The sequence below is a fragment of the Pinus tabuliformis genome, chromosome 3_2, assembly GCF_031772625.1.
Source record: "Pinus tabuliformis cultivar Carrire ecotype Pingquan chromosome 3_2, CPIR1, whole genome shotgun sequence".
Taxonomy (NCBI): Eukaryota; Viridiplantae; Streptophyta; class Pinopsida; order Pinales; family Pinaceae; genus Pinus; species Pinus tabuliformis.
The window spans coordinates 445,405,402-445,428,323 of NC_142302.1; the positions used below are offsets into that span (position 1 = coordinate 445,405,402).

Genomic DNA, 22,922 nt, shown 5'->3' on the forward strand with positions numbered 1-22,922 from the left:
CCCCCTAGCTTTGTAGGTGATGAAGTGAATGATTGTCTATTCAAAGAAGTATCCAAGGAGGAATTAAAACCGGTATTGTCATTTCTGCAAAAGGACAAAAGTCCAGGTTGTAATGGTTGGATGGTTTTAATGAGCTGTTTGAAGAAACTTTGCCGAGGTTGTAGAGGTAGTGACAACATCAGTGAAAGTTCTAGCGGTGTTCGACTCCACCTTCTTAGCACTTTTTTTGAGAAGGACAATCCGATATCCTTTTGACCTATTTCATTATGTAATTGTGTTTATAAAATAACTGCAAAAGTCTTAGGAACAAGGGTGAAGAAAATATTCTTTGATACAATATCCCAATAACAATTTGGCTTCTTCCACAGAAGACAAATTTATGAGGCCATATCAGTAGCACAAGAAATATTTCATTCTATATAATTAAAGAAGCTGCTGGCAATGATAGTAAAACTGGATCTTTGAAAGGCATTTGATAGAGCAAGTTGTCTTTACCTCGGATTAATGATGATTCATATAGGGTTCAGATTGCAGGTGATTAACTGGATTATGGGGTGCTTAACCTGCCTCTTTTGCAGTATTAATCAATGGTTCAACCTCAAGATTTTTCAGCCCATGAAGAGGACTAATGCAAGGCTGCCCACCATCACCATTGGTCTTCCAACTAATTGCTGAGGGGCCTAGGCAGGGCCATCATGGAAGCAAAGAGGATAGGAGCTTAAAGGGCATAAAGGTAGGTGGTGCTATAAATTTGAGTCATCTATAATTTCTGGATGATTTGCTTTTATCCTGTAATGGAATCCTTGGTGATGCATCAAAGGTGAAGGATATTTGAGATGTTTATTGTACAGTGACTGGAATGGAGATAAATATGCTGAAATCTTATATAACATTTAATAATATAGAAGATCCTCAAGAAAGACTGCTGTTACAGATCTTTCCTTTCCAAAGGTTTGACACACAGGCAGGGATAAAGTACTTAGGGTTTATCTTGAAACCAAATGATTATGGGATTAAGGATTGGAGCTGGTTAATTGAGAAGATTGACTCTCTCTCTCTCTCTTTATATATATGGTGCAATTAATGGATTTCCATTGGAGGGAGGCTTTACTAAAATTTGTACTGAAGCAATTCTAGTTTTCTGGCATTTATTTGCTTTAATACCTTCAGGTTTGCTGGAGAGGATCAGAGGGAAATGCTTCAAATTTCTTTGGATAGGGAAGAAAGAAAAATAATCCATCTCATTGGTGAAATGGAAATTCATTGCAAACCAAAAGAGGAAGCTTTACTAAAATTTGTACTGAAGCAATTCTAGTTTTCTGGCATTTATTTGCTTTAATACCTTCAGGTTTGCTGGAGAGGATCAGAGGGAAATGCTTCAAATTTCTTTGGATAGGTAAGAAAGAAAAATAATCCATCTCATTAGTGAAATGGAAATTCATTGCAAACCAAAAGAGGAATTGGGATGGGGCCATTTTTTTTGGAAAAGCATTGGCTGCTAGAAGTCTATGGAGATTAATTTCCCAGGAGGCATTGTGGTAACATGAATTCATGCAAAAAAATATATTGATGCCCTCCCAGTGGTCGAATGCATAAGGAGTAAATTAAAGCCAATTAAGAATATATGTGTAGTTTGGAAAGCATTAGTATTGCCTTTTCCTTTGGTGGAAAACTGTCTAGCTTGGAAGGTAGGAAATTGGAATTGTGTCGGCGGGGTCAGATCCTTGGGTTGGAAGAGGAAATGCATTCGGTCTCAGGGCCTGATTGAAACACTGGAGGATGCTGAAATATTCACTCTGGCACATGTTGTTGACTCAATAGCAACAACTCTCTTGCAGCAAGGATGGAAATCAGATATATGATTGATCCTGGGGGGCAGAAGGGACAGTGGAAAGCATATGTGGAAAGCTTAGTTCAAAGACTGTAAGAATAATAGAGGAAGACAGGATGGTTTGGACCAAAATCCCATGCTGAGGGAATATACTGCCAAACTGCTATAAAGAGCCATATTCTAGTCAGACCACCAGGGAGACACTATTTGGTGGTGGAAGAAACTATATAAGAGCGGAGCTCCATTGAAATCCAGGTTATATATGTGGCTATCCTTGAGAAATAAGGTGCCGATCTGGGAGGTTTTGAAAAAAGAAACAAACATGGTCTTGTCTGGTGTTCACTATGCAAGCAGGCAAATGAAATAATACAACATCTGTTGGTTACAAGCTTAAATGTCCTCATGCAAAAACTGTCTGGACCGAGGTGGAAGGCAGTGTAGAAATCAGAGATGGCTGGAAGGAGGAATCTGTTGCAGAATGTCATAGGTCATTCTTGGAGAGAAGGGAACTGAAGCCATGTGGGGCACTAGCTTTCATAGTATCCTGGGGTATTTGGCTTGCAAAAATCAATGTCATATTTGAAGACAAACAAATCCATACCTTCCAGTGCTCGTCACAGATTCACACAATATTTGAACTTTGAAGGATTGAAAGATAAGAAGCCCCCCAAGACAACTTGGGGACATCCACATTGACAAATCTGGATAATGGGGTTTGACAGGGCCACCCAGCTAAGTGTGAGGCTGAGTGTACACTATACATCAATGACACTATTTTCAGATTAAAGCAAGTTTGGGTGCAGGAACCAACAATTATGTTGAGCTTATGGCAGTGAGATTACTCAATCGTGCAGCAGAAAACAACATACGAAATATCCAAATTATGGATGATTCAAAAGTGGTGGTCATCAGTTAAGGAAAGTTTGGTTTTGAGTCCTATATATGAACACCTGAAGTTTGGTTGCAGGAAGCAACAATTATGTTGAGCTCCTGGCATTGAGACTACTCATGTGCAGCTGAAAACAACATAGAAAAGATCCAAATTATGGAGGATTCAAAGACGGTAGTCATCAGTTAAGAAAAGTTTGGCTTTGAGTCCAATATATGAACACTTGAAGATGATGAAGTATTCAATAATATTTCTTACGTTCACATTGATGAGAGCTAAAGACTTCAGCGCATTGTCAAAGGAAGGATTGTGGGTGGATGCAGTTACATGGGTGCTGCTGGAATCAAAATGAGATATCTCTGCCTTCTATAACTTCCCCAATCCATGATATTTAATTCCAGAGACTTCAAAATGCTCTTTTCAAAAATATGCAATATTGATATCAGTCTTTCGGATTAATCACATCACTAGGATTGGGTCGATGTTTCGAACCAACTAATGTGGTTCATCCTCAGGACAAGGTGAGAAATCAATAGATCTAAGGGAATAAATAGCAAGGATGCATCACTGCCCAGAGTTAGCCGTTGGAAATTACGGGCAAATACTGGAATCAGTGATGCATCCCTACATCTTTTAAAAAATGTCAGATCTAATTTGGTTCGAAACGTTGACTAAATCCTAGCGATGTGATTAATCCGAAAGACTGATATCAACATTATGGATCACAAAAGTCTTAAATCTAACATATGCAATATTGTTTTGTGAAGTTCTTGTGGACAAAATATGCATTGCATATAGGCTCTTCAAGTAGAATTTTAATTTTTTTGATAGAAACAATTCAGTGGAAAACCCTTTTTGAAACAACTATTTGTTGTCATGCTGTCCAGCTTAGCCAAAATGATTTCCATGACGAGGTTGAGGTGGTATTTTAGGAGTTTCTATTGCTGATTTTGGAAGATTACCTTACAGCTCATCTGTGAGTTATCTTCATGATTCACTTGAGCATTTTATTGGACCTTTTGTGTGTTATTGTGAGTGATTTGAGCAGCAGATTTGGTGGTCTTTCTTTTCATGTGTTCATACTTATCTTTTGCACCTATCTTGGATGGATACACACTGAGTTTGGAGGGTTATTTGAAAAGTCCCCAGTGCTGGTTTTCAAAGGGGATCTTGTGCCTTTTCGGAGGGAGGCTTGCCACTCATGGAAGCCCTAGAAACTTTATAATAATAATAATAATAATAATCCAATTTAAGGTCATGGCCAAGCTAGATACCAAATTGGTAGATGAGACCCCCTTTTTTGTGGGAGAAGAGACCCACCTCTGTGCAGCAATTTGACTGCTAAAGTCTGTGGAGGTTTACATATTCTACCCCCATCTGGATTTGAACCTGTGATCTCTTAAGAGGAAACACATGCTCTTAACCATTAGGCTCACTGAAGCTATACTTTGATGCTTATCTTTTTGTTAAGTGAGGATCAAACGATCCATTTTTAGTTTTCTTTTAGGTTTAGATAAGCTGATCTGGCATGGCAGCCATAGTCAGTTTAGCTTTTGGAGGTGATTTTACATGGCATCTAATTTGGATCCATGGTATTATTGGACATATTCTTTGTATATAATCATCCTCATGTATAAGAAGGTTAGTTGGATTGGTATGGGTGCCCATTATTCTTCATCCATTACCTATCTCTTTCACTCTAGTCTAAGTTTTTGATTCTGTGGCAGTGGTTTGATAGTTTCATAGGTTGACATGACTTTACAGTGACTGCATCCTCTAATGTTTCTTGGGGCAGACTAGTCTTGATTTATTCCAGAACTATGCAGTAGCTTCTTTGATTAAAGTGAGTTTTTTTAGTTTATGAAGCTGTTTTGCTGTTGAGAATTCACATTATACAGAGTGTTATCTTCGCTTTTGTTATCAGCTGTTGGGGATATTAATTAGCAAAATTCAATCATACCAACTACCTTGTTGATTTTCTTCTTTTCACATTTCTGCATCACCTATAGAGTTTGACACGGGTCACTCTTTAAATCTGAATTTAAAGATCTAAGTTTCTCTTGGGAATACCCACTGGGGTTAGCATTTTGAAATGAGATTAGTACTCCTGATAGAGTGGCTTTCCTGAGTGGTCAACCTACCTTGGGAAGTTCTCCAAATGACAAGCTTGAGTGGTAATGGGGCCATCATTAATGGCATGAATCATTTGCTCAAAAAATGGGCAATGGGCCACATTGAAAGGTCATGGAAGAGATTTTTGTGCCATTGCAAGAGCAACACCCTCCCTATCTAGGATGCCAAAACATATGAAAAATCTGACCTGCCTTTATTTAGCTCTCTTACAAGATGAAGAGGGTGAATTTGGAAGACCTTGAAGGACTCTATCGTCAAAATCCTTGGCATTGGATGGATCAGAGCCCTCAGCAGGGCATAATCCTCTATCATGAGTTGGATGAGTCTTGAAAGGTGCTAAACCATCAACCTTTTCTTGCTCCGTTTGTGCTTCTGCCATTTTATCTGCGGGCCCTTTTTAAGTTCCAAATCTCTTGCCTGGAGTGTGCATGAAATTGGCTCTAACCCTTCTATAACTGCCTTTAGTCTACACTCGATTTTTTCTGATGCCTCTCCACCCTTTGCCCTCCTTATCCTCGTTTTGTTGGTCGCGTCTGAGGGACTGCCTGTATACTCCTGAGCGTATTGCAACCACCCACAAGCATGCTAGGTGGGTTAACCAAGTTTTGAAAATGGTCGGAGCCGCAATACTGTTTAGCAAATACTTTCTGGTGTGGGACGTCCACAAGGGATTTGAGGGACAGTTTGCTTGGGGACATCGCTGGCAAAGATGATGAATTTTAGACTTATTTTGAAATAGGGCATCTTGGACATTTTAGATAAGAATCCAAAAAATTATTAAAAAGTGATGAATTTGTATTCATCTCTGTATTGTATCGATATCTATTTCTGTATCATAGTAACTTAGCTGTCATCACTTCCACTTACAGCTAGACTTTAGACCAAGGGACAAGGAGTTGTGGCATTCTCACACAAACATTCTTTTGCTATTTTTTTAGAATTATTGTGGCTTAGAAATATATGAAATTTGAATGCATGAATTCAATGTTTGTTTAGATAAATTTGATGTGTTGGAAGTTATGATCAAATTTATTATGTCATTACATCAGACATGAAACGCATTTGCTGTATGATTCCAGGATAAGGTTTTTGACCACACTTTTATAGTAACTCTGCAAATATGTTTTTCTTGTTGTCTTACTACGCTAGATTGCCTTTGAACATATTCCACAATTTAATATGTTATTGAATGCAATTTTTTTCTTTTATCCAAGATACTAGTCTACAAATGGTGCAAAAAATTAGAATAATATATATAGCACAAAGTTACAGTTTGCATATTTTCATGAGAACTTGGAGTTGAGTTTTTTCTTTTCCTAACCTGAAAATTTTCTTTTCTTTGCAGACAAACCTCAACCTTTCGACTTTATTGTTGAAGGTGAACTGGTTCGAACATCTCTTGAAAAGCTGCTCCTCATCAAGGGCATATCTGCGGTAATTTATCTAATAAATCATTTGTTTGCCGTGTCTCAAGAATGCCGGATAGATAAGTTTACTTCTGATACATGTCAATGTAAATGTGCTTGTAATGCAATTTATAATCTTCGTTTGAATTGATTATGTTTGCAACTCCTTGCTATTTTACCATGGAGTTTTTAATTAGTACTGATTTTCATTTGTTTCTTTGGTAATTCTTTTACCCTGCTGTGTTTCAGAAGTGGCTATGACAAAACTGTCAATACAAATGAGTTTATAAGGGAAATTTGTCCTCTTTTCTCTAGTTTCTTAAGAAGCTTAAACCGATTGCTGTAGTTTTTAAGAATTTTTTTGATGAGAAAATTGTCCTTTTTCAGTGACAGAACACTTTTCCATGGCCATATTTCTTATGGTGTTAGTGTCGAACAAGGTGCATGACATCATTCTGCAATTGTGAATGTCTTTGCATTGGGAGAAGTGAGATGCATTCTGCAGACCATTATTGAAGAGATTGTATCATCCATCCCATGTCTGGTCGGCCAAATGTTAAATTTTATACAAAACTAATAAAATATAGAAAAGATACATTTAGCAGATGCTCTGGAATTTTGAGCGAGGTACAAAATGTACCCTATTCTCAAATGTACAGAGAGGTAGAAAATGCACCCTATTCTCAAATGTACAGAGAGGTAGAAAATGCACCCTATTCTCAAATATACATAGACTGTAATGTCCTCTACGAATTGAGGATGAATGAAGGGCGAAATAGCCTATCAATCCCCGTAGGCTATATTCCTCAATAAAAGGGAAAACCCCCAAAATACCCAAAGTCTGGGCGAGCTTTAGGGTAGCTGGGCAAAGAAACCCAAAATTGGGTTTTGGAGTAAAATTCACTCAATCAATTAAATAGAAGAGACCCCTCTAGGAAATCTATAAATACAAGAGAGTTGAATTCATTTTGGATCATCAATATGGATCATCTCATTTGTGTTTTATGCATTAGTTCTGAGGGATTTAAGACCCCTTTCTTATGTCAATTTCAGTGGTGAAAGATTCCACCCTATTTGACACATCTCTATTGTTTTCTTCAATTTGTTCTGGCACAGGAAAGTATTCTGGAGGACATTGAAGTTCTTGTTGGTTTGGGCTTTGGTGTTAACACAAGAATATACTTCCGGAAGGGAAACGAACTGTCTGTCCCCTCGCTCTGGCTTTGAACATGCTTTTTAAAGGCAGTGAAGTTGTCCTAGGCTCTTTCTGTTCTTGCCTTAGGATACCTTCTAACTGGGGAGTGAAGTATTGTGCAGGGTCTAATTATTCTGAGGCAGAATAAAGGGTTTTTTTTGGAAGGGTGATTCTCTGGAAGACCAGCGAGGGAGCAATCTGAAGTTTGAGGAGCCATTTGAATTGGGGAGAATGCATATTGATAGCACTCTGTGGATTTGACATCATTCTGGATTGAATGCGAGGACAAAGAAGGTTTCGTGTGAGGTGAGGAAAAACTTCTTACACAGGCCGGTACCCTTCCGTGGAAATAACATCTTGTGCACAAGTGGAAGCATCTTTGTGGCTAAAATTTGAAGCTCAGGTCCTGCCAACAGAGCCGAATATCATAGAGTTAAACAATTCTCTTCCAGCAGTCACAGGTCAGTCTCCTGAAGATCGAAGTGAAATCACAAGGCTTAGGGTCACTGAGATAGATTGTGATCTGATATTGGAGACTGGTTCTAGGGAGGACCAAAACTGCCTGAAGGCTTAGGATCATCAGATCAGAAGTAGATTTTATTTTCTGTTGGACATTGTTATATCATATGAACTAGTCACTAGTGTAGTTGGGTATTGGTCTATGAACTGTTGAACTGATCAATCTCTGTTGGAACATGGATATACCTGATTGTAATTTGTGGATTGGACTCGAACTATCTGATTATGAACTTTTGAATCACATAGTGGGAAGACGTATAGCACTGTTGTCTCATTAATGCAATTGCAATTGTATTTGATGGACTATAGAGTTATATTGTAAACAATAATTGCAGTACTGATTATTACAATTTATATATTTGTCTGGTTGCATACTGTACATGAATTTTATTTGAAACCCTAGGGTAAACTAGGGCAAAACTTTCACTATCACACTACAGTGGTATCAGAGGGCAAACATCCTGCCAGCTGTGAGTATATGAGCCTTGTATGTTTCCTGAGGATACAAGCAATGTCACAGTGACACGAAGGAGGAATACTCATCGTTCAACCATGGAAGATAGAACAAAGCAAGGAGAATATGCCCCTGGCATTCTGCTACTTTAATTAATCCAGGGACAACATCAGATGCAACAACAAGGGCAACAAATGATTCAAGGGCAGCGAGAACTGGCACAACTGTTGGCTCAAGTGCAACAACAACTCACTTAGCTGATTGCTCATCTCACAGGACAACCAAATGCTTCTGGCTACAATAGAACCGCCACTGAAGGTAGTGGTAACCATAATCTTGGTCCGTCCAATCCCTGAGCAAACGACAGAAGAAGTCACTGACCATTACTTCCACAATTCACAAATAATCAAGCAATGGTAGCCCAAGAAGCAATTGAGCCTAATCAACTCTTTAATGAATATTGTTGGGAGTACCCGAGATTGGAGGAAAGCACTCGAGCAACCATGTCATTCAATGAATACAACAACTTCAGATATAGGAATAGAACTATGGGACAACCAAATGCTGAATTAGCACACAAGGTGAGTCAACTTCCTCTTCCCTCATTTGATGGATCATCTGAATGTACAGCAAGAGCTTGGGTGCAAAAATTGGACACCTACTTCAGGCTCAATCCTATGGAGGAAGCAAATGCGATCCAATTTGCCACATTACATTTAGAGGGGGAAGCGCATGAATGGTGGCATCATGGTCTAGTAACACCGGGGCATGCCAACATCACTTCTTATGAGTATTTTATGAAAAGGATGATTGAAAGATTTGATCGGAATAACCCAGATATCCACTTCAGAGAATTGGCACTACCTAAACAGACGGTATCACATGAAGAGTTTATTGCAGAATTTGAGCGAATCATGGGCATGGCGACAAATATATCTATAAAGAAAGACTAGTCATGCTTTTTATTGAAGCCTTATTTGAATCTCTCCAATGCTGGGTTAAAGCATTCAATCCCACAACCCTTGAAGAGGTTATTAAGAAGACTCGTGATATGGGAAATGCAACAACCAAATCTAAAGCCCATCCAAAGCCTTTCATTCCCCCAAAGGATAAGGAGAAGAAGCCCTTTAAATGTGTTTGGCCCAAAAAAGATAGGTTAGATGAGGAAACACGAAGTGAACTCAGGCGAAAGAAGCTATGCTTCAATTGTAAGGTGCCACGGGAACCAGGACATTGCTGCTCAGGTAGGGGGAAAATTGACTGATGATGAGGAGGAAGGAGAGGAACCCACTTTCAATGTTGTAGAAGAACCGCCACGAAAGGAAGCAAAAGAAGAAGAACAAATTAGCATCCCCATGGAGGAACCACCACAAGAGAGCAAAAGGAGAGGAAAGGCCGAACAGAGAGAAGACATGACCACAGGTTAAGGTTGCAACCCTTTTAGGCACACCCAAGTATTACACCTTCAGGGTCAGGGGATTCGTCAAAGGACAACACATCACAACACTAATTGATGGAGGAGCCACACAATTTCATTGATGCAACACTAGTAGTCAAAAGGGGACTTCCCACCGAAGAGTTTGAGGGACTGAATGTGATAGTTGTGGATGGGTACAAGTTGGATTGCACTCAAATTATCCCAGGTTTGAGCGTAACTTTTGGTAACTATACTTTTACTAGTGACTTCTATGTAATAGATCTTTCAGACCTCAATATGGTATTGGTGGTTCAATGGTTGTATTCTTTGAGCAAACACACAATGGACTACCAAGCACCAGAAATGGAATTTAAAGCACTAAATGGCAATAAGGTAGTTTTGAGAGGCATGGCTAATGGCAACCCACAGGTCCTTTCAGCTAGGAGGATGGAAGCCTTACTCAAGCATGGAGATGTAGCATACGCAACAAAATACAGGATTATGAGCAGAAACACCCCTAGCAATGACAAACCACAATAAAGGACATATATTCAAAAAGTGCCAGACAAGTATGCTCAAGTGTTTGGTGACATTCCTTCAGGATAACCCCCTAAGAGGGAGTTTGAGCATACTTTAGAACTAGAAGAAGGGGCGAAGCTTGTAATCACCACACCATATTAACATCCAAAGAAATTCAGGGACAAAATATAGAAGTCCATTCAAGGATTATTAGCAATGGGCCATATCAGACCTAGCTCAAGTCCGTTCGCCGCTTTAGTGTATTTGGTGCAAAAGAAGGATGGCACATGGAGGATGTGTATTGATTATTGAGCTCTTAACAAGAAAACCATCAAAAACAGGTATCCTATTCCCAGGATTGATGAGTTACTGGACGACCTTCATGGAATAATATGTTTTTCGAAAATTGACACACAATCAGGGTATCATCAAATCCGAGTTCGAGAGCAAGGCGCGCTGAAAACAACGTTTAGATTCCACTACAGACATTTTGAGTTTTTGGTCATGCTGTTTGGATTAACCAATGCTCCTGCTACTTTCCAATATTGCATGAACAACATCTTCAACAAACAACTAAGGAAGTTTTTATTAGTATTTTTTGACGACCTTCTCATCTACAACAAGACATGGGATGATCATTTGGAACATTTGGATAAAATCTTGAGCATCATGCAAGAATAGCCACTTTATGCCAAGGCATCAAAGTATGAGTTTGGATTGACAAAGATTCTTTACTTGGGACACATAATCAGTGCAAACGGAGTTCAAGCTCATCAAGAGAAGATTTAGGCAATTTTGGACTAGCCTACACCCAAGAACCTAACTGAGTTACGAGGATTCTTCGATATTTGCAGCTCTTATCGACAGTTTGTCAAAGGTTTCTCTCAATTAAGTGCACCCGTGACAAACATAACCAAAAAGGGAGCATTTAGGTGGACAAAAGAATCCGACAAGACGTTTAACGAGCTCATGTCCAGTTTTGGCCCTCCCCGACTTTCGTCAACATTTTATATTGGAATGCGATGCATCGGGAGAGGGAATTGGGGTTCTCTTAATGCAAATAGGCCACCCCATTACATTCAAAATTCAGAAGCTCCAGGATTCAAAGAAACTTTACTGTATATACAAGAAGGAGATGTTGGCTATCATGCATGCTTTGGCAAAATTTAGACAATATTTGGTGGGAAACAGGTCCGTAGTTAGGACAGAGCGCAACAACTTGCGTCATTTTTTGGGACAAAGGGACTTGAGCGAGTGGCAACAAAAGTGGGTAAGTAAGATCCAAGCTTATGATTTTGATATTGAGTATGTGATGGGGAAAAATAATATTGTGGCCGATGCGCTTTCTAGGAAGCCTGCAACATGTATTGTAATATCCCAATGTTTTAAAACTTCGACTCGGCCGAGGGTTGACTCCAACTCGGTATCGACTCTGTCGTTGTAAAAAATACATTAAATATATATATTTTTTTATTAAAAAACATAATTTTAAAGATTTTCATTCATGTTTCCAAACGCACAGCATTAGAATATAGATAGAAGACAACATATGATCAAAGTAGGCTCATGAATATATCCATTATATCAAAATGGCACCCAACGCACTGGCCAATACATACATGATCATGATATAGAGATCAAAACAAAAACACATAACCAAGGAGGCTAGAAATGGCCTCTACAACAAAAGTAAACTGTGACCAGTACTACTGGCTACTGCCAGAGGAGCCGAGATCATGTGGATCAATCTCTGGATCATCATCAGAGTTAGATAGGAAGCCCCATGGCTCCTCCTCATCATCATCTCCAACTACAACTGTAGAAGTGGTATCACCAGCAGGCTGTGCAACAGCTGCAAGCTGAGATAGACAAGATATATGCTTTTGTCGTGGCTGAGCAGAGGAAGCTACTGCAACTGGAGGACTTGCTAGCTTTGAGGCTGAGGCTGGTACAAGTGGATTAGGATCTGCATTCAACTGAACATTATGTTTGAGTGATGCTATCGTCTGTAAGTCATAATCAATATCCTCATCAGAAGCAAACTCTGCTGGATGACTCTCCACTACCCAATCTGATGTTGGATCAATGTCTTCCAACATAATGGGATCTGAATCAAGTCCTTTGTTCAACAATTGGTTGTGCCTGAGTCGGAGGTTATATTGGACATATACTAGATCATTTATCTGTTTTTGATCGAAACAGTTTCTCTTCTTTGTGTGAATCCTCTGAAAGACAGACCAATTGCGCTCACACCCAGTAGCACTGCAAGTTTGACTAAAAATATGAATTTTAAACTTCTGCAATTCTGGACAATGGCTACCAAAAGCCTCTCACCATTGTGCTGCAAAAAACATAGGAGTGTAATGAGTTAGCTCAACAAAATTACAAATTATATCCAACTTTTAAATTATAAACGATTTAACAAAATAAGTATTTTGAATTTGAAAATTGAAATTTTTGTTTACCTGGCTCATCTGCTTCCCTTGCAATCTTTGCTAGGTTCTTCCCAAAGGTACTTGAGGCAGTGCTGAAAGTTGTGACCTGTCGGTGTATCTCTAGCGGATCACACCCCAATGAAGTCAATCAATCCATCTCTAACCTCCCCCCTCAAAGCTCTTGTTGCCTTAGCTTTATAATGATACCGTGAGTTCAAAAAATACCCAGCTGCATGTATAGGGCGATGGAGTTGATTGTTCCATCTTTCATCAATGATTGCCCAAATGGGCCCATACTTAGCCACTTTATCCTTGTATGCCCTCTTTATTTGCTCCTTTGCTTGATCCATATCCTCATAAATGAGGCCCATAACCAATCTTTCCCCATCCACCAACCGCAACACCTTAACCAGTGGCTCAACAAGCTTCACAATCTCTGTTGCTTTTCTCCAAAATATTTCTTCATTAACTTTCTTTTTCAATTCTTTGCCTTCCAGTTTGTGAGACCACTGGCTTTGACTCCATTCTTCACTGGAAAAAATCTTTTGCAAGTTTCTATGTTGTGAAAGCATAGATTGCAATGTCAAAAAATGAGTAACAAATCTAGTGATGGCAGGCCTAATAATATCCCTGCCCCCTGTGTGTCGTCAGGCTCAAAATCCATGAATGCTTGTAGATAAATTTTGTTATGCTTTTGGCATGATCTACAGTGTTTTTGACCCAATCTAATTTGCCATTATCCTCAAGCATGAGGTCTATGCAATGTGCAGCGCATGGGGTGCAAAATATGGTCCTGTGTTTCCCGTCACTGCCCCTTGGTCTCTTAAGCAGTAGCCTGGCCTTCTTAATGTGCACACACAGTCAGATCCCAACATATCTTCAGTTCAATTGGATTGCTGCACGCGACATGCATGGGTCCCACCCCTTGTACGTGAATGCAATCAACAGATCGATCGCTGGTATAGCTTTGCAGTCAATGAAAATCGTCCTGGTCTTTACACAACATGCCAACAATGATGAGTTTTGTTTCTAAGGCCTATTGCTGCCCTGTGAGATTCCCACAATCCTCGGCTCATGCATATTGGACCCTCGTTCTTATGTGTAACTCCCCTGGTTGAAGTTAGCTCTCTGTAGACCAATCCTTGGTTGCGTTTACTTCCTTCATGCCCGACTAACCCAACTTGACCATCACAACCCTTCACGCATGATGTTACAGACACAGACGCGCTCAGGTTTCCTCACATAGGTTGATAGTAAGTTCCTTGATCAAGCAAAGCAGACCCAATCACTGAAATCAATTTCGACCCAAGGCAATATGATAAATTTGGTTTTTGGAAATTCAATGAATTTGGCCTGAGCAATGAGTTTGGAAGATTGTCCTCTTGAATCAATCTCCTTCTAAATTGATCTGCAATAAAACCCTCAAGTTGTTAGGATGCACAACTTTGATACCATTGTAATATACCAATTTATAAATTTGCTGGTTACTACAAATATTGGTTCAAAAATTTACACCATCAATTTGATAAACAATTTACATGGATTGAACCATAAAATTAAGAACAAAAACTAGAAAATATAATCTGCAACTGAAGAATAAACAAGATAAACATGTAGAGAATCTCAACCTTATTTTATTTAATACGGAAATATGCTGGTACAAGAGATAGGAATATGCTTGATGTGATGGCTCTTAAGATATCTACAACAATGCCGCATCAACATCTATAACAACTGATCTAATGAATGCACTTGTGAATTCTGGATGAATTCACCAAGGGAAGAGATGGGTTCTTAGCCACTCTCACTAAATCACCTGAGGGTTTCCGTTTTGGGGATTCCTGAATCCTGAGAACCAAGTTCTCAAAACTCTCATAAAGACAGATACATGAATCCAAAATGTCCCAAGTTATCTCCTCCTCCTCCTTCGATAGATAGATCTCCAATCTTCTAGAAGTATTTTATTTTAATATTTTATTATTATTCTAGAAGCTCCTCCTTGACTTCATCTTAAGTGACTTTTAATTTATTTCTATTTTACTTTGAGTCACTTTTGGCCTTTTCCCCTTAGCTAATCTTTTCCTTTTTAAAGTAAGTGACTAATTAAAGTCACTTTTAATTTGGGAAACTGGTAAAATCGCCCACCATACTTTTGTTGGCTACTGGAAGTCATTTCTCAATATCCCATCCTGTAGATCTTCTTGTTCCGATTCCAACGAGCTATTACACTAAGGTGTTCCATCAGATATTCCTCTCAGAATGCCACCTTAAAGGTAATTAATTAAGTTATGCTCAATAATAGCCACGTTTTACGGGAATCGTCAGAATGCAACGAAACCAAAAACAGGTTGTGCTGAACTGCTCATGATGATGGAATATGCCAAGCGAATGTTGTCGGACTGCATAAAACTCCTTAAAACCCCTTCGAGATCCTTGATGACGTAATCTTGCTCTTGTGAGCTGGCCATCACGTACCATGGAAATCCATCCTGGTTGTACTATAGAGGAAAACAAAAATGGGGACATTACATGTACCCTTATGGACGTTACAAACAATTGGAAGAGACAACTCTTAACCGAATATGCCGAAAACCATTTTGCTTGCGCATTAACTAATAGGCTCAGTCAAGATGACTCGTACAAAATAATTGATGATGTTATTTTCTATAAAGACAGGATATACTTGGTTCCCGAATTTGCCCTCAAAGAAAATATTTTGCGGGTCACGCATCACATTCTATCAGTTGGACATCAAGGGTTTTGCAAAACATGAGACCGCTTTTCATGGAAAGGTTTTAAGAGCGATGTGATGAAATACGTCAAAGAATGCAGGACAGGCCAACAAGGTAAGGTCGAATACACACACCCTATAGGACTTCTCCAACATATACCAATCCTAGAACAAAAATGGGAGAGCATCTCGATGGAGTTCATCATAGGGTCCCAAAGCATAAGGAGAGGACTGCTTCTCAACACTGTGGTGGACAAGTTGATTAAATTCACGCATTTCTTCCCCATCCTAGCTTACTATTTGGCCAAACAAGTAGAAAGTTTGTTTTTCAAAGAGGTCTTCAGATTTCATAGGTTACCAAAGAATATAGTCCACAATGGGGACAATAGGTTTATGGGTGCTTATTGGCAAGAACTCTTCAGATTGGTGGGAACATAATTAACCCCTAGTACTAGCTATCACCCACAAACAGATGGTCAGACATAAATTGTGAAGAAGTGGATTAAAGGGTATCTACACAATTACGTGATAGGTCAGCAAAAAGCATGGATCAAATGGTTGTACCTTGGGGACCATTGCTACAACACCACCAACCATTTATCCATTGGGACGGTGCCCTTCAAAGCACTATATGGCTACGATGCACCGTCCTTTATCGACAAGATTTTTGGAGACAAGTCACCCATTGCTAAGAACTGGATATAGGAGAGTTAAGACATTCTTAGGGTACTCAAGGAAAACATGCAGGTAGCTCAAAATCGACAAAAGATGCACACAGACCAACATTGAATAGGACAAAACTTTAATATAGGAGACCTCGATTTCTTGAGATTGCAACCCTATAGGCAGTCTACACTCAGGAAAAGGGATCTAGAAAAGCTAAAGCCTAGATTTTATGGGCCTTACAAAGTTTTTCAGATGATTGGTGAAGTGGCATATGAGTTAGAACTACCGAGGGACAACAAAATCCATAATGTATTCCATGTGTCATGCCTCAAGAAGGTTGTGGGGCAGCAAGTCACCACCTCTATGGAATTGTCGCCATTAGACGAAGAGGGACAATTGAAATTGATTTCGGAAACGATCATGGTTGTGCAAGAAAAGAAGTTAAATGGGAGAGTAATCCCAGAATACCTTATCAAATGGAAGAATCTACCATAAGAGGACGTGACGAGGGAAGGAGAAAGGATTTTGCAGCTCCCGAATTCGCAATTGCTTGAGGGAAAGCAATTTCAGGAAGGGGGGACTATAGTGTCCTCTACGTATTGAGGACTAATGAAGGATGAAATAGCCTATCAATCCCCGTAGTCTACAATCCTCAATATAGGGGAAAACCCCCAAAATACCCAAACTCTGGTGAGTTTTGGGGTAGTTGGGGAAAGAAACCCAAAATTGGGGTTTGGAGTAAAATTCACTCAATCAATTAAGAAGAAGAGACCCCTCTAGGAAATCTATAAATACAAGAGGGTTGAATTCATTTTGGATCATCATGTGGATCATCTCATTTGTCTTTTGAGCATTAGCTCTGAGGGTTTTAAGACCCCTTTCTTCTGGTCAATTTCGGTGGTGAAAGACTCCACCCTAGTTGACAATTTTCTATTCTATCCTTCAATTGTTCTGGCATAGGAAAGTTTTCTGGAGGACAACGAAGTTCTTGTTGGTTTGGGTTTTGGTGTTAACACAAGAATATACTTTTAGAAGGGAAACAAACTCTGTTTGTCCCCTCGCTCTGGCACAAAACATCCTTTTTAAAGGCAATGAAGTTGTTCTGGGCTCTTTTTGTTCTTGCCTAAGGATATCTTCTCATTGGGTACAAAAGTATTATGCAAGGTTTGTAATTATTCGAGGTAGGATTAAGGTTTTTTTTGGAAGGGTGATTCTCTTGAAGACTAGCAAGGGAGCAATTTGAAGTCTAAGGGGCCATTCGAATTGGGAAGAACGCATTTTGATAACACTTTGTGGATTCAACATCATTCTGGATTGAATGTGAGGATGTTTCATTTGGGGTGAGGAAAAACTTCTTACACAGGTCATTACCTTTCTGTGGAAGGAACACCTCCTTGTGCACAAGCGAGAGCATCTTTGTGTCTAAAATTTGAAGCTCGGTCCTGTGAATAGAGCTGAATTTCATAAAGTTGAATGAGTCTATTTCAACAGTCACAAGTTAGTTTCCTTCTGAAGATTGAAGTGAAAATGCAAGGCTTAGGGTAATTGAGACAAATTTTGATCTGATACTGAAGAGTGGTTCGAGGCAAGACCGAAACTGCATAAAGGCATAGGGTCATCAAATCAGAAGTAAATTTTATTTTATGTTGGACATTGTTATATCGTATGAACTAGTGTCGTTGGGTATTGGTCTATGAGCTGTTGAATTGATCAATATCTATTGGAACACAAATATTCTTGATTGTAATTTGTGGATTGGACTCAAACCATCTGATGACGAACTGTTGAGTCACATAGTGGGAAGTCGTATAGAACTGTTGTCTCATTAATGCAATTGCAATTGTATTTGATGGACTATAGAGTTATATTGTGAGCAATAATTGCAGTATTGATTATTACAATTTATATATTTATCTGGTTGCATATTATACATGAATTTCATTTGAATCCTTAGGGTAAACTATAGCAAAAATTTCACTATCAAACTACATAGAGGAAGGTGGGATTGGGCACTGGCTCATTGTCAAAGTCCTTTGGAACCATGGGGGGTCTGACTGTATGATCTCGGGGGGATGTAGGAGCGGGGGATACTCCTAGCATCATAGGTCTAATGAAAGAAACTCTGAATAGATCTTTGGCTGCTCCTCTAGAATTGGAAGTTAGTCTAGTGGGTTAGAGGCATTGATACGAATTTATGAAGGGAATGAAATGATACACAAATTTATAACTGAAACACAAAGATATATTGAAACTTGACTTCTATTAATAAATGGGAAATGTTGAAACTATATAAATGCAAAATGAAAACAAACTAGCTCAAATGGTGGTAGCTTATCTTTGAGAAGAGCTGTGACGGCTATGCACCTTTTCGGATCAGTCCTACAATGAGGTTCAAAGGCCTTTTTAGCATTAAAAAGCAATGAGAAACCTTAAACATCCAGAAACCTAACCTTAGGAGATGAAGCACCAAAGGCTTGAGGGCTGTGAAGGGGTATGTTGGAACGTAAAATTCTTAGGGTCATAACTTTGGCATACGATTTACGTTTGTTGCGCACGATCGCCCATTGAAAAGGTCTATCCGAGAACTACATTTTTCAATTGCACATGATAGCCTACAACTGCCTAGTGGTCGTTCCCCAAAAAACACCGTTTAGGGCCTCAAAACGGATCTGGAATTTCCATACCTAAAAACTATAGAAAAGCTACCAAAATAGAAAATTGTGTTGTGAGGCAGTGGAATAGGTGGGTTGCCATCAATATCCACCTAGATCAGTCTTCCCCCCTTAGGAAGCAATGGTCTCCATTGCATTGAGTGCCTCCATTAGATGGGGAAACTTCTGCTGAACTTGGCCCTTGGTGAGCCACTTGCCTTGGTGCAAGAGCTAGTCTTCATTGACAATCCAATATAGCTAGATCCTCTGTTAGCGAGTGCTCTTAATATGTGTGTCCATGATTTGATCAATTGTGGTTTTTCCAATGCAATCTCTGTTGAACTCTATCACTGTTAACTGCTTTGTGATTTCTGATGTGTCTAGCAATGGTGGAAAGTATGGCTGAATGTGGTCCACACTGAACAGTAAGTGCAGGCCAGGAAGGGTGGTATACTAGCTCAAAAGCATTGTCACCCACAACCTTGGTGATGGTGTAAGTTCCATAAGGAATTGGCCTAAGGTTCCAATGGGACCTTGCAAGGCATTCCTTCTGCAAATGCAACCAATCCTTGTCTCCCACTTGAAACTTGTGTGGCACTCGATGCTGAGCATGGCGTTGTTTGTATTTAGTATTGGATTTTTGCATGATATCATGGACCTGTTGGCAGATGTGTTGAATTCGTTCATTAAACTTGGTAGATTTGTTGGCTTTTGATTGAACATGTGCAAGTTCTGCCACTGTAGTTGTAAGGGGCAGTGCGACATCAATGGGACCCAATGGTTGAAATACCAAGCCCACCTGAAAGGGGTTGTGGGCTATTGAGCTATGGAGAGTTCTGTTGTGGCTGTGCTGAACATAGGGGAGACTCTCATCCCATGTGCGTGGATGCTTGGAGTTGTACATGTGTAAAATGTGCATGATCATCTTGTTGACGACCTTTGTTTGGCCATCAGTCTAGGCGTGGAAGGCAATTGATTTCGTGAGCTTGGTGTCCAACTATGACTATAGGCTCAACCATAATGCGCTTAGGAATCTCGATATGATATAATGGTCTACGGGATTCCAAAATGTATCCACACCCATTTGAAGAAGATCTTGGTAGTGGCTTTTGTTGTGATACTCTTCTTGCAAGCAGTCACAGTGGCCATCTTAGAAAATCTATCAGCAACCACAAACATACAATCATTACCATGTTTGGTAGAAGGAAGGTTAGTCATATAATCCATCAAGATGGATTCCCAAGGTCGGTTAGGAGTAGGTAGAGGGGTGTATAGGCCTTACTTTTTAATGGTTGGTTTGGCAATGGCACAGGCGGTGCAGGACCTGATATACTTGCCAACATCTTGTCGAAGTTTCAGCTAGTAAAAATATTTCTATAGTATTGTCGTTGTCTTCTGCACACAAAAGTGCCCTGCTACCCAATTGTAATGTGCCTCCTAGATCAGGTTGGCACGCTTGTTTGAAGGAACACAAAGGTGTTCGAGGTAGCACAACAGTGCATCTTGAGGGTGAAAGTCTGGAACTTGCTTATTTGCCATCAACATCTGGTATGTGGCAACAAATTTCAAGTCAAGAGTTGAGAACTATGGTCAGTGCCAACGCTGCTTAGGAGCGGGAGTGGAAGTAGGAGCGGGGAGCAACATTTTCAAAAGCTCTTGGGTCGGGAGCAATTTTGGGAAGAAATTTTATATAATATATATTTTTATATATATTATTGCATATATGTCAACAAAAGCATGTAGAATGATGAATTAGTGACAAAAAAAATATAAAAACATGGATTAAACCATATAAGATCATTCATCAAGTAGTTATAATCTTCATCAACCACAGGTCCACAAATTACAAGTTCTCATTTTTATAACATGTAAGGGTGCACATAACCAAAATTGCATTGAGGGAAATCCATCTCTAAACCGAAAATACATCAACAAATAGGCTCTAGATGGCCTCTAGCATCCAAAGAAATCATGCTACAACAAATACCTACATATCATCAAAATCATTGCTTATCTTGGGATGTTTGTCATTAATATCATCCTCTAAGTATTAACATGAGATATAAAAATCGTAGCATGTCAAGTCAAGTTTTTTTTGAGTGATGGGTACATTTTTAGTAGGGTCATGATAGAGGAGTTCGACATCCAATGTCACTAACTTTGAGGTACATAGAGGGGTTGGTGCTCTTGGTTAAATACGAGTTCCATACCCTAATACATGACAAAATCCAATGGAAACATTGCAATCACCCCAATCCTGAAATCCTGAAAATTGATAAGTTTGCTGAATTTTGAGTGAGATCTAAAATTCTACCTTCTCCATATGAAATCCAATGAGGTCAAAACCACTCTCAAACATCTTGAGCCATTTCATGGTAATTTTAAAAATTTAATTAAAGGATGAAAATGAAAGATAAAGCAGAATGCCACTTTTACTTTAAGAATTTAACATTACCATGAATTGCATATCAATAATCGGGCCATAGGCTTGAATATTAGGCTGCCCAACTCAAAAATTCAAGTTTCCAATCAATAGCTCCCTCTAACGCTCCTGAATTTGTAGGGAGTACAAATATTTTTAGGGAGTGCGCTCTCGGGGTCACTCCCTATGTGCTCCCGCTTGGAGCACAAATCTTTTTAGGGAGCGCGCTCTTGGGGTCACTCCTTATGTGCTCTTGCTTGGAGCGTGCTTTGGGGGTGGATTCGGGGGGGGGGGGGGGGGGGGGGGGGGCTGCCTTGCAGCCCTGGTTAGTGCCACATTCGGGGGTTGACCACGACAGTCTATGACATAATTGGTGCTATCCTTCTTGTATTTGATGTTCAAATGGAATTGTTGCAGGTATGCAAACCATTTTTGATGGTGGTCATTTTGTAGCTTCCCTTGTGTCTGCATAAATTGAAGAGGCCCATGATCCGTGTGGGTCAAGGTCTCCTTCCCTAGAATATATGCTTCCATTGCCGACTGGTTTACACGATGGAATACATCACCTTATCAAAGGTGGGGTGTCTCTGGACAAGTATTAGAGAGTCTTTCATTGTGACCAACGAATGTCCTTGTTGAATGAGGATCGTACCAATAGCATAATTGGAGGCATCTCTCAATCTCAAATGGCTGTTGCAAGCATGGTAGGGTGAGGATTGGTGTAAAGCAAAGGCAATGTTTCAATTAATCAAATGCTTTAGGTTGTGACCCTGACCAAAAAAAATTTTCTTTTGCTCTGCCCTTGGTCACTTGACTTAAGGGCCAAGCAATATAAGAGAATCTCGACACGAATTTTTGGTAGAAGTTAGCAAGACGCAAGAAGCTGTGAAGCTCTGTTAGAGTCGTCGGAGTTTTCCAATCTCGAATGACTTGGATCTTGGCTGGATCCACATGCACACCTTGCTCATCAATAATTTAGACTAGGTATAGGACCTTGTCCATGTCGAAGGATCATTTTTCAAAGTTAGCACATAACTTGTGTTGTCGTAGAGTGTGAAGGACTTGCTAAATATGCTGCAAGTGTTGTGCCCAACTCTTGCTAAAGATGAAGATATCATCTGCATCCATGGAAGAGTTGCTGAAGATATGCAATCCATCAACCTTGTCAAAATTTGTTGGGGCATTCGTCAAACCAAAAGGCATGACCAACCATTCAAAAAGACCTTCCTTGGACTTGAAAGTAGTCTTCCACATATTAGTTGGTTTGGGACTTGGTGGCAGCCAAACTTCAAATCAATCTTACTAAAGTACTTGCTCGCCTTGAGCTAGTCAAGAAGGTCATCAATCTGGGGAATCAGGTACCAGTCCTTGACTGTGATTTTGTTTAGGGCTCGATAATCAATGCAGAGTCGCCATGTCCCATCTTTCTTCTTCTCGAGTGCTATTGGGCTTCCACATGGTGAGGAACTCTGTTGGATGTGCCCTTTTTGGAGTAGATCATGGATTTGTTACTTGATTTTCACATTTCGAGAACAGAGCGATAAAAGATTGGCGCATTGGGTAGAGGTGCGTCAGGGGTCAGATTGATTGAATGCTTGACTTGACAGTGCAGAGATATCCCAGTGGGTGAGGAGAAGATGTCTTTGTATTCTTC

General features: G+C 39.7%; 1 protein-coding gene across 1 annotated transcript in view; it reads left to right on the forward strand.

Annotated features, from left to right (window-relative positions):
* The window catches only part of LOC149181217 (Transducin/WD40 repeat-like superfamily protein), a 199,730-nt gene that overhangs the window by 26,053 nt on the left and 150,755 nt on the right, over nucleotides 1–22,922 (forward strand). Inside the window, exon 2 of the mRNA XM_089416497.1 lies at nucleotides 6,199–6,287. Within this exon, the coding sequence (XP_089272623.1) occupies nucleotides 6,199–6,287 (89 nt within the window). The remainder of the gene's footprint in view (nucleotides 1–6,198; nucleotides 6,288–22,922) is intronic.